The sequence below is a fragment of the Columba livia genome, chromosome 11 (genome assembly GCF_036013475.1).
Source record: "Columba livia isolate bColLiv1 breed racing homer chromosome 11, bColLiv1.pat.W.v2, whole genome shotgun sequence".
NCBI classification, from domain to species: Eukaryota; Metazoa; Chordata; class Aves; order Columbiformes; family Columbidae; genus Columba; species Columba livia.
In genome coordinates, this window is record NC_088612.1 from 6499610 (window position 1) to 6512818 (window position 13209).

Below are 13209 nucleotides of genomic sequence, written 5' to 3' on the forward strand. Positions count from 1 at the left end.
TTCTCTGCTTTCCAGTCAGCTCTGCAGGTGTTGGTTGACTGTGCTACTTCTTCACAGGAATATAATGTTGATTAAATACCCTGAAACCTAAGTATACCTTTTGAGAGTTGCCATCATGAGAAAAAGCTTGAGAGAATAGCTTTTATCTGTATGTAATATTAACAGGAAAAATATTCCATAAAAAAGAAAAAGTTACCTAGACACCTTATTGAAGTCAAATAAAGATCAAACCAGAAGGGCAAAGAATTAGAAACAAGAAATTTAGGCAAACAAATGTCCCAATACCACAGAAAAGCAAGCAGGAAAAGCTCTAAGATGAGGCCACTGATAAATGGTTTAAGAGAGAGGACTCTAGTTTTTGAGCTTGCTTTTCCCATCAGGGATTCCTGGTGTCCAGCCCCTGCTCTCCACCACCTGAGTGTTGCAGCCAGGCAGTGGGCAGACCAGGCTGGGTACCACGCTCCACACCACTGGCTGCTGAACAAAAAGCTTCTCATCAAAGCCCCAGTCCTACAAAAACATAGTCTGGTGTTAAATTTGGCACAAAGGGTTCATTCAAAGCTTGCTGAGGTCCAAACAAACCCACTTTTTTTTTTTTCAATGAATTTTGGGTGAAGAAATAAGGACTTGCAATCACAAACAACTTCAGACTTTTATGCTCTACTATATTAATATATAGTTGGGTTTGAGCAATGTTATAATATTGCCGCAAAGATTAATCGATGCTGCTCATTGCTTTTAATTTTCAGACAGTTTCTTTTTAAGAAATAAAACCTTTTGCTCTTCCAGAACAACAGAATCAAGTGAATACTGCAAATGAACGTAGTTGGGTTTTGAAAACACCTTGATGAAAATACAGGAAGAAATGTTCATTTTACTTTCATTTTGTTTTAATTAAAATGATGCCTCTAAAGAGATAATAGAAGAATCAATGGAAAGACAACCTAGTGTGTAAAATATTACGATTACCAGGATTACTGAAGATGAACAACTTCTCTTGTCAAATGGCAACAGCTAACTTAGGGTTACGTACAAATAAATAAAAAAGGGCACTGGAATGTTTGCAAATGTCCTGCAGCAGTTTTAAATAATTTTGGAGGTATTTCTAACCCACAGCTGAAAGGACGTACTCTTAACAATTCGGCTATGTGACTGTACCACACCTTTAATCTTGAGCAATGGCAAACTCTTAAAGTATGAAGAACTTGATTTGGTAACCCAAATATAAGCAAGTAGCTGATTCTCACATAGCTTTGTCCATAGTCATCCTACACTTTTCCATAATAAAAAGTCAAACCTACTAAAGTGTTGGAAAAGGGATGGGGAGGAAGCGGGGGTATGCTGCAATAACATAATTGATGGATGCCAACAACTGAAGATCATTTTGATGATGTGACCAGCAGCCAGCTGGTACCCGGGAAGCCATGAAGTGTTACACTGTGAGGTGTTACGTGTCTCCTCCTTCTTGGTGCGTGGACCTTAACCATGCACTTTGCACCCCACAAACCTACTGACACGACAGATCAGTTAAACAGCTTCAGCAGATGTATCCAGGTGTTACTTTTAGCAGCTCCTCTGCCCTCTGGGGTGCGGCCATGAACTCCCTGCCCTCTGCTCTAGGACTGGTCAGGGTTGGGTGCAGATAAAAACAAGTGAAGCTTCCACATCCAGCAATGCCCTCCTCAAAAATCAGAACAGGCTTCTGCTTGATGACAGAGCTTCCACACAGCTTCTGCCTGCAGAAAGGCCATGCCTTCCTAACTGTTTTTTTTTGCAAAAGCTAGACTCCTACTTCGGTCCTTGGAAAAATCAACTTTTAAACGTGCTTGACAGCAATGGCCGTCTCTGAACAGCAGTTCCCCATCAAGCTGCGGTGCTCAGGGAGCTGGCTGAGCCTCCCAGCTCGCTCCTGCCTTCAGAGGTTTTGCTAAACAGCAGCGTTTTGTTTCCATCCCACAAGAGCCCATAGAGACATGCCAGCTTCGATGCAGCGCTAAAAATCTTTCAAGAAGGGATCTGACATTTTCTTTTGTTCTGTTTTCTATAGTATTTTCTCCTCTGAGAAGGTTACTTGAAGTTGCTTGTGGTGACATTTAGCAAAATCTGAAATATGAATTGGAATAGCTGTTCATAGGTAGTGGCACAGCGCGGGACTGGCTGTCCCACTGGAGGGGCTCTGGCCAGCACACACATAGTTGTTTAAATGCTCTCACAGTTTCAGTCTTTGCTGTGCTTCTTTCTCTCTCCCGCGCACAAATTAACCCACACGCACCAGTACAGGGTGCTACGTTTTTCCAGAGAGGTTTTTCTAATCTAGTGCTCCATTATAAATCAGAGACATCGCTTCCATCTCACTCTAGCAAAACAGATTTTTGTGACCAAAAGGATGCTTATGCATGCAAATTTTCCCCATCAGTCACAAAAATTCCCCCAAATTCCCTGTGTACAATTATCTCACTGAAAAACACTACCAAATAAATCTGCCCCTAGAAAAAAAGCTGATCAGAAGATGAAAAACAGACCAAGACATCAATAAACTGCCCTTTTTCAGTTATTTATGAAAGGACTCACTGCGGGGAAACATACAGCACCAATATTCCTGTATGAAAGTTGCATTTAATACCATTATATTTATTCACTTACACTTCTGCCTACAAAAACCTCAGTACAAGATGCCAAAACGCTCAGTGCAACAGAGCTCCCCCTCCTCACTGCAGATGCAGTGGATGCTCTACAGCTCCATTAGCATTCAGAGCCCCACACCATCACATCTTCCAGGCACACAAGTGCATGCTGAGCAAACAATGTAATTCCTATGGCCTGATTTCCCAAAGTGCTGGCTTTCCAAAGAATAACCAAAGTCAAAAAGGAGAAACTGGATTTCAGCCTTCCTGCAGAATCAGCAGCAATCCAGACTCTGAATCAAAGTTTTTGTTAACTTAAGGTCACTTTGACTGCATTTTCATCACTTAAAGCAGAAATGCCTGTATGATCACATGCAGAAAGAAACACCAGTGTCTTCCACACAGAGGAAAGAAATACCAAGTGTTTATCTCCTTGTAAACATATGACAGCATCTCAATTTCTATCCAGAAACCATTAAATATAATAAAAATCTTTTAACATCTGCTAGCACTGGGTGAATTGCCTGTCCGTGTATTTGCATTTACAAAAGCAGTCAGCAAGTCAGTGAAAAATAAACCAGGAAAATCTTGAAGTGAGCAGAACTGAGCCTGCCGTGTTGAGCAAGCAACATCCATTCCTTTTCAAGTGTTTACACCGTTACATCCCATAAAAGATAACAGAAACCTCACAGCCACATTCCTTGAGTAGAAACTATTTGCCAAAATACCCTGAAAATTCACAGCAAGGATTTGTACACACTGGAACTAGCACCCCAATCCCTCAATATGCTTCCTTAAACTCCCCTGTGACAAAAGAAAGCAGAACTCCAAGGACACGGACATGCCACAGCATCCTGAACACCTCAGCGATTCTGCTTCAGCCGTCACCAGAGACTTTGGGCCAGCCTTGGGCTTTCTTCATAAGCTCTCACTAGCCCTCACTGCTGTGGTTAAGGGTCAGGCTTTCACACTTTCACCTTTTATTTGCAAAATTGTCCAGGATTATTTTGGGGAACACCCATGTTCGTCCAGCCAACATGCAACTAGGGATATGACACGAACCTTCAGGGGCATATCTCCAACTTCTCCAAGAAAAATTAGACATATTTTACATGTTATAGTCACTTCACACATTTGCTGTAAAACCAACATTTGTCAAAAGTGCCCACTTTTGTGGCACAAGGATAACGTTCCCAGAGGCATCAGACTTTCTACACACAGTCAGGTTTCTTTCAGGAAATCTCAGAAACGTGATGCTGATACACTTACCACTGCACACATGCAAAAAAACCCCTTTTCTGTGTGTGTTTTAAACACTGACCGTTTACAACAGCTTGTGCTATTTCGCAAGAGAAGACACGGAGAAAACATCAGTGCATTTTATATTTTAAGGTGGCTGAAGTGCAAAGCATAGCATGCAGATGTGGTAAGGGCACACTGGTACAAATCACATCCCATTTCCAAGCATGGAGGACACCTTTTGAAAGACACATTGAGGGTTCCCAAAGCAGGGAATCCTTTCTCCCAGACTTTTTACCTCTCTCCCAACCCACTTGTGCCCTAAAGGTCCTCACCGGTCAGGGACTGGTCTGCTCCCAGCACATTCCATTCTGCTGGCAGTTTCAGGTGTCGAAACGCCAAAGCCACTTTCTCATCCAAAAAGTCCACATCTGCAGCAGGTGGTCTTGAGCGGTCCAAGAACCGGGTGAAATTCAGTGCCTGCTGGTTGCCAGCGCAGGTGGCCAGAAACTGGGCGGCATCATAGGCTTCATCCTGGACAAACTGGAAATCCTCTTCTGCCACAACCAGAACGGGATGACCTTCTCTAGAGGCACAGAGTGCCACCTTCACCGTCTCACAGCAGTCATGGCCTGCAAAATAAACACAAGCGAAATGGTAAAAAAAGAACAATTGCATACAGTGAAGAAACACATCTGAGCGACTCCTTTGCCACACAGGGAAGAACAAGTTATTAGGGGTTACAAATCTACATTAAACACTATCTTGAGAATTTATATATATATCAGAGATAAGTATTTCTTATAGACTTTGAAAGGAAAAGATGTGTAAGTCTTCTCTGTTTGGCACAATATAAACCAAGAAATATAAGCCACTCTTATCTGTCCAGACTATTTTTGAACAGCAACAAGTAAACTCAAGAGCATTAAGTAATTCAAGTGAAGATTTTGCTAGCATACCAATGGAAATTACAGTCCAAACAGGCAGATTATAGGGTCAAACTTTTCTTTGCCAGCTCCACAGGACTCCAATAACTCCCCAGAAGCCAGAATCCAAGTGCTGCAAAACTACATACTCCAAACGCTGTCACAACACTTGGCTCATACATAAAACACTGTAATTTCACCTAAAACAAAGTGCTACGGAGCAGCAACGGCTATGAGAGCGCGACCTGCCCAGGCGTGCCCTGTGCGTGCCCTTGGATCCCATGCTCACCACGGCACCTGCCCTTTGCATTCAGGTTCACATAGCAAAACGAACACTAAGCTGCTTCAGCTAAATAAAAACATGGAAATGGCCACTTTCCATATTTACAAAACAAAAAGGTTGGAAGTTTGATAACTTTTAGGTTTGTTTATTTATTTATTTAGGGCAGAGGAAGCAAGAGAAAGGATGCCCTGGCATGGCAGCAATCTCATTGCTCAGAAACTAACAAAAAAAAAAGAAAAACAAACCCAAAATAAAAAACAAACACAACACCTTTTTTGCAGTTTTAAAAGGAAAAATATACTCTGTATCCAACATGATCAGCACTTGTAAATGTCAGACGTGCCCCTTCAATAATACGGTTTGTGTTTCAAGTTCACCATGCGGCACAGTTTCTTGTTCCAGTCTCGGACTGACGTCACGGCTGTTTTTGCCAGAACAGCATGGACCCCGCACTAATTACTGGAAAAGCTTCTTTTTGCCCATGACCTCAGCCTGCTACTACATTCATGAAACTGCTTAATTAAATACAAAATGACGATTTATTTTTAAAGGCTTGAAGATTCAATTTAAGCCCCTATTTGTGGTCAGTGGGAAAGTTCCCTTCTTGTGTCAGGGGCCCTTTGCTGTTGATTTCCCTGACAAAAGGAGAAATATGTCCCTAATCTTTGTGGTCTTTCAGCCGACCTTCCAAATCTGTTCTGAGGCTTTTGGCATCTATACAGGTTTTGTCTGCTGAAAGAGGCGATCCTGAAGTTAATTGAAAGGTCAAAACCGCTATTAGGACACTGCGGGTAGCACCAAAATTGTGAGAGACGGGGCTGTGCGGCTTCCTAGCAGAGCAAAAGCAGCTGGAAAGGTATCAAAGCCAAGTGTAGGGTGAGAGAATGAAAACACACATGGATGTCTCTGCAACAGCTCAATTCAACCGGGAGGCTCTGAAGCTGAAAGGTGAGAAAACATCTCTCCTTGCAGCATGGGCATCTATTAGCAAGAGGATGATGTGAAAGCTGAAGGAGCAGATGTATTAGTATTGATGTTGTAAAAACCAATAAGGGTGGGAAGACCTACTGTTCTTGGTCATATTGCACATATATTCAGAGTTTAATACATCACCAGTCAACAGGATGGGCAGTGGCAGGGATCTCAGCAGACCAGATAAAACCCATTCACAATCTCCACCTGCCCTCCCAGAAGGAGCCTCAAATATTCAAGGGAGAAGAAGGGGGTCGGTATATCTTTGAGGGAATTCGCCTTTAATGCAGTTCAGAACTGTACATCCCTCCACATACACCTTCTTGTTTTGGTCATCTTCCTAAAGACATCAGAAAAAGGAGCAGGTAAGACATTAATTTTGTTTATAAGCTCCACAAAAGTAGCGAGTTATATGCAGGTTGTTAGGAAGGCCACGCTATCCTAGGGGAGCTGACTCAAGTGCTGCAAACTTGGCTCACCCTCATGAAGTTTGCTAGAATGCAGAGTTGAAAAAAAAATCATAGTAAAAGACTCCTTGATAGCATGAAAAAAGTTAAAGCTTTGATTTCGTTTTTTAAACTATTTTCTGTCTATTCCCTTAAGAATCCCACCTGCAAAGTGACCTAGAACAGGGCTACTCTGCCAGAAAGCCAGTGGACTTTCAGGGCTGAAGCAGGAGGCAAACGTGGCCCATGAGCAGCACTTTGGGACAGTCATTTCCTCGTCATGAAGCCAAACAACTCTTCTGTGGGACACAAAAGCTCTGTCGTAACAGCAACTAGAGAAACCTCAGTCAAGACACGTGGCCTCCTTAAACAGGTACATCATGGATGTGCACAAAGTTCCCTTGGATGGAGCATATGTGAAACACCAGACCCAAAATTAAGCAAAGCAATAGACAGCAGTGTTCAAGGCAAAGGAAGGTGACAAACAGGCCATGTCCTGATCTGCAGCCAACGACAGTTCTCTTGAAAATCCCACAGATAACTAATACCGCCGCCTTGAAAGGGAGGTGACAGAGCTGACGATCCATTTTCCTCTAACAGGATCAAAGAAGCATCCTGCTAAACCCTGGGGAATGTTCTTCGAAAGGGCAACCGCTCGCAAGGCTTTGATGTTCTCCTTCCCTACATCTGAGAAGATGTCAGACTCGGGGGGGTAAGAGTCTGGGACAGGTTCTGACTTTTGGCAAACAGTTCAAACGAAAGAGGAGCCAGTAAGTAACAAGCGTGGCCAATACTACAAAGATTGCTCAAGAGGTTTCAGTCCCCCTGCTTTGAAACCGCTACAGGAACAATGTAAGCAAACATGTCCCCAATACATGAGCCTTATGCAGGAACCATCGTTGGGGCAATGCTTCTCTCCACATCAAAGATTGTTGTTTTCTTCGCCTAGACTAATATCTGAACTTCAACAGCCCTTTTCCCCAGAGGATTAGCAAAAGTGAGCTAAGCTTTCTGGCACTCTCAGGAGACAAGTGGTTATCATCTGTAAAACAAGCCCAAATCTGTTTTTATGGGACTAAGTAACTTGTCCAAGATCACAAAGAGCTCCAGGCAATGCCAGAACAGACGCTATTGCTCTCCACCATCTCTTTTTCAGCCGGTCTTTCTCCTAATACGGGTTAAGTACCAAGTCATGTGCTTTGCAAGCATTAGGACATTTGACTATCAACTGCTGTAACTCCCTTGGACACCTTCCCCAGAAGTGCAACAAAAAGCTTCTGACTCACTGAAAAGGTGAAAAACACCCGGGGTGTGTCAGGAAGAGTGATGAACCTATTTATAGCCGATTTATAAAGGTTTGCATTTTGGTAGGCTGAAAACGCACGTAACTGAATAAATCACATACATGAGCGCACCTGCAGAAGGGAATAGAAATCTCCGTGCCTTACAACGCGATCAGGTTCATGATACTGCCCAGCACCCCTCCTGACTGCCTTCAGTCTTCTGCAGAAAACAGGTCCTTCGGCCCAAATAACAATGAAAACCAAATGATGCAATACTGGACACCTCCACACTAGTATCAGCTGGTGGTATTCTAGTTTGAATTTTAGCTCTGTTGACAAACACAGTTTTTCTACCTTGCTGACATCTTAGCCTGCACAGAATAACTTCGTAGGTACAGCTAGGCTTTACTTTTTCAGACTTCTTTTTTTTTTTTTTTTGCCAAAGTATGAAATTAGGTCATTTATGCTGGCCTAACTGCGATAAAAGTCAAATAATCTACCCCTTAATTCTTCCAGCATTTTATCCCATTTATCCTTATGCTCCTCAGCTACTTTAAATTTAGCCTGGAAACAATCCAGTACTTGGAGTTATTTTGAGAAGTGCCAACATTTTACAGGAAAAATACAGAAATGAAAAACAATTACTTCCGTCTGTGCATAGATGGGTGCAATGACTGTTTCTGCTGTGATAAAGTAAATTCCTCATCTTCACGTAAAACCACTCTTCAAAAATTATTTAAAACCAGACAACTCTTCAACTAAAGAACTCCTTACTGAGCCACTTACTGAAACTTGCTCTGGGCAACAGATAGGAACAAAAAATGAAGTACACAGAGTTCTGGTGTCTCTGTCCTTATCTCTGAAGAGATGAGATGCATCGGTATGATAGCACTGCCTCCTCTACACAATAACAAGGCAAAACAATGAGCAGAAGGTGGAGATTTATGAGCTGTAAGTAATTAGTAGACAAGTTAATGTACAGCCTTAGACCTGGTCATCTAATCGGCACCCGTGTCTGTGATCTGGCGTGTGGTTAAAATGGCAGCAGCAAAGCTCTTCTTGTTAAACATGGCACACATGGAGACAAAACACCCCTAAACAGAGCTTTACTAAAACATGATTTCATTTCCTACTCCTCTAAAAGTGGAAATCCTGTCCAAAACTCCTATTTTCAGAATTCACATTTGTTTTATCAAACAATGGGCCCCCAGCCTGGGTGGCTATTTAAAGTCATTCTGGAAGCACATGTTTGGGTTTGCCTGGTAGGTGACTAAGGACTCCAGCGCTAATTGAATCCTCCAAGTTACCACGGTGGGGCTGGGTTGAAAGAAGTCTTACGAAGCGATTTAAGCAGGCCAGGAACACCAGACAACAAACGTGGCGAATCTCATGGAGTATCTTGGATTTGCATCCACAAGATGTTGCCATCTGGTGGCTCTGTAGACAGGGAAGCCAAGGGATCTCCTGTGCTGCTTTTCTGCTTCAGAAATCACAAGTTCTGATTCCGAAAATCAGAGCCCACATTTGAAGTGCATTTGTGTGATTTACACAGTTACTGTATTCACTCTCGCAACACAGAAAACCTTATGAAATACATAGGCACAGTACCAGTAACAGACAGGAGCTTTTGTTTTTCCTTTTAAACCCCTGACTATTTATATGGAGAGTGAAGAAAGATTTTTCTAAGGCCCTTTATACTGCAGATGCCCTAAAATCTATAGAAGTTTAAGACCCCACACATTACACCATAAATAATTTCAATAGAGATTCAATCACTTTTTCCTGTGACTGATGTCATCTACAACTGGCATCATTTCCTTTTAATTACACTGCCTAGAGGAATTAAGAAGATGGACTGCAAAAAGTCTTCTTGGCTATGCTGTTTTATTCTATTTTAGGGGTTTTTTTTGTTTCATAATTAAGAGTATTTTCAAATCCACAACTGCTACTGCCAAGTGGTCATTTGTTATGCAACTTGTTTACCCTTTTGGTCTACCAGTACAAAGATTGTGTTTCATGAAATATAGCTTTTTCTATGAAAAGTTGTTTCCTAGGGGAAAACACAGTCTGTGGTAAAAGAGAATAAAGCATGAACATATGTAAACAATTTCACAATAAAATAAAAGTTTGAAATGAAGATATTTCCAAGCTAATTGAAATTTTAGTCTATCCTCTTAACTCGCAGGAAAAGAAGTAGAGGAAAAAATAACCTGAGTAGTACAGGAATTAAGAACAAGCAAAAGACCAAACCTACTTCACTGTAGCTGAAGCACAGAGAAAGCTCCCTGTGGGTCAAGGCATTTGGAGTAAATAGGAGCGTTTCAGCCCTATAGAAACTGCAGGCAGCCAGCTACCAGCAGAAACTCAGTCTCTCAGGTCATTTTTGTGCCTCCAATTTTGCCCTTCCTCCCCATACAAGAATCCCACACCTTCTGAGATCAACCAACAAGAAGAAGTGGTTTAGGTATTACAGAGCAAAGGCTCAGAGTGGTACAACACACTGCAAAGCTACACACAAAGGCAAATACATCTCACAAAATTACTTTATTTATTGTTTTGGTGACTCAGCTTATCAACGGGGTATTCCTTACCCTTCACTTAATTCGTGTCCAATAACGCAGCCATTACCGAGAGGGCACACAACCTGTGCCGGATGCACCACACAAACACTCCAGCTCCCAGCACACCAGGTCATTCTGTGAGCTTGTTCTCCCCCAAATCTGCCTGAGAGCTCCCCAATGCCAAGATGCCTCCACTGCCTATGGCAGGCTGTGCTCAGGGCTTTTGGCTCACATGGACAGGGATGAGGTTGCTCCTTCTTTTGTTGGTTTGTTTGCCCGATCATGATTTGAGGCTTTTCATTATAAGATTTATTTTTTTTCCCGTGCAGGGAAAAAGCTGCTCTAGCAGCAGAGGCAAGTGACGAGGCTGTTGTCTTGCAGTTCAGTTTAACATGCCTGCTTTAACTCAGACCTTCTACACCACCATGTGCCATCTGCTTGGCCATTCAATGTCTCAGTTACCCTCCCTGTTCTGCAGAGATGCTGGGAAGAAAGAAATATATTAAAGATTATGACAGTGTCAGTTACTACCGTAATGACTTGCTGAAAAGCTCAGTTTATGACCAACACGAAGTAGGATGAGCATCCATGGCATAAGCGGACACATCCGTCCCCAACAGCACAATTTCAGCAGCAATAACAGTTTAGCTACATCAGCAGAGCTGCCATAATCTCTCTGCATCCTTCCCTGATTGACCTTTGGTATTTTCTTAATACCCAAACGCCAGCAACGAAGCTTTTGCAACTAACAATATCCAAACTAGAGCAACACCCACTGCCACAGCATCCCCTCCTGCCATGCAAATAGACCTTAAGATGGGAACTGGCTGATGAGACAGTGTTTAAAATTGTTCTGCAGAACTACAGGGTGCCTCTGGTACCGAGGAAAACTTCTTCAGTTATGGAGAAATTGAACCAGATCATTTAGAAATAGAAGAATTTTAACGGAGACAGTAAAGCAATAGTTACATAAGGTTTTGGTACTTTTTCCCCAAGACAAACAGAAACTTAGTTGGAGGATGTAACCTGCTTTGTCTTTAAGCTGGCAAAAGAACCCCTGGGAGCACACAAAGCATCATCTGCTGCCTAATGCCCTGTAACTCAGTAGCTTATTTTGATACTTCAAGTGATGACAGATCAGCTCAGATGAGAATCTGTTTCTTACAAGGGGAAATTATTTTCCTTAAATTCATAACACAGTCAATAGTGGGGCAGTATAACCACCCCAGCCCATCCCAACCTTCAGAGTAAGTGCAAAAATAAAAGTAGTATTTCGCCCTTGGAGTGACTTCGGAATCTACATTTAACCACAACTTCAGGTAAAATAAAACTGATCCCATAAACTTACAATCAGAAACCCTTTATTTTATTATGCACAGAAATAAAAGCATATATTTGAACAGCACTGTTAACAATATATATTCAGGGCTTAAGGCTGATGATAAGGGCAGCATAAGAAAGAGGCAAATTGCTCTAGTAATTATATAAAATGCAGCAGTTATTTGACTCTGCAATTGTAAGCTTTTACTTCGGCAAAGTCTTTCAAGGTTATAGAGAATTTTCACGTGCAGTGAGAATTTAGAAGTTATTATGACATTCTCTATTTCCATTACATTTTATTTAATTTCTCATCTAAAAACACCTTAAAGTTGTTGAGATTTTTGTAATAAATGGGATTTTCTCTCAAAGCTTTGCTAAAACATCCTACTTAATTTTGGCAGCAGATGTAATCAAATCACTTCTCTTTCAGTTTTTTGTATGCCTTCATACACCACCCAAACTCCTGACAAAGTCAAGAAAAAGAAATTAAAATCTGGTTTTGTTTTTACATTAGCCTTAACTGAATTATGGTCACCCCAGCCCCTGATGGACTTCACCTGAATTCCCTTGGGGACTATATGAAAGTAAGGACTTGGGACGAGGATGAGAGAAGAGCCTCCAAGCCCAGAAGGGAGCAGAGGAGGTTCAAAAGAGGCTGGTGGAAGGGACCAATTTGCTCACGAATGAATCAGCCCTTCTCCATCCACCTGCGATGTCCCCATGGAGCGGTTGTCCTCCCAGGGATGTGCAACACGTCTGGCATTGCAGGGACAAATGAAGGATGCTCAAAGCTGGAAGTAAAGGACAAGATTTTGGCTAAAAGCTGTTTGCAAGAGTTTCCTTGCAGAGTGCTTGCAAAGTGCCCGAGTCTGGATGTTTGAACAAGGGCTGGTCTCCCACACAGTGTCTCTTGTTCACGGCTAATCCTGCAGCGAGGTCAAATAACGCCAGCTCTGAGTCACCACAACCATCTCCAAGGCAACTGGCTGAATATACAGTGTAAACACAGGATTACAGATTCACTGTCGAGTTCAGGAAGGAGGAGGAGGAGGAAGAAGAGCTGGGCTGAAATAAGTCATGCTCTTATTGAAATCAGAGCGCTCCGTGCTGAAGCAACACTGTACAAATGCATCAGTGGCAGTGGAAGAAATGAAAAATTCCTTTTCTCCCACTTTGCTTCTCCTCAGCACCCCCTTCACAACTAAACTGTTTTTTTTTTTTCCTCAAGTTGTTTCTCCAAAATGAGGTACAAGCATAACAGATGGAGTTCTCCCAATAGTTCCTTACATCCAAGATGTCACTTTTTCCCTCACATCATGGCCCTGGACAGTGCTACCTGGCAGGAATGAGACTACCTTTCTGAAAGGTCCTTTAAATATTTACCCGATCCAAGCTGTATTTTGGGACAGCACCAATCCCCATGTAGTATTCCATGCCACAAGATCACAATTCTACTGGGTCAAAATAAAAAGCCCATTATAACTAAAACAACAACTGAGAGCAATTTTCTCCTTTCCCTTTGAATTAAGAGCAGATTTCCCAGTGACAAAACAAG

General features: G+C 42.2%; 1 protein-coding gene across 20 annotated transcripts in view; it reads right to left on the bottom strand.

The window, feature by feature from the left end:
• Positions 1-13209, bottom strand: part of AKAP13 (A-kinase anchoring protein 13) — a 213662-nt gene that overhangs the window by 119893 nt on the left and 80560 nt on the right. For all 20 annotated transcript variants that reach the window (XM_065076595.1, XM_065076603.1, XM_065076593.1 and 17 more), the window contains one exon: positions 4199-4495. In XM_065076595.1, coding sequence (XP_064932667.1) covers positions 4199-4495 — 297 coding nt within the window. The remainder of the gene's footprint in view (positions 1-4198; positions 4496-13209) is intronic.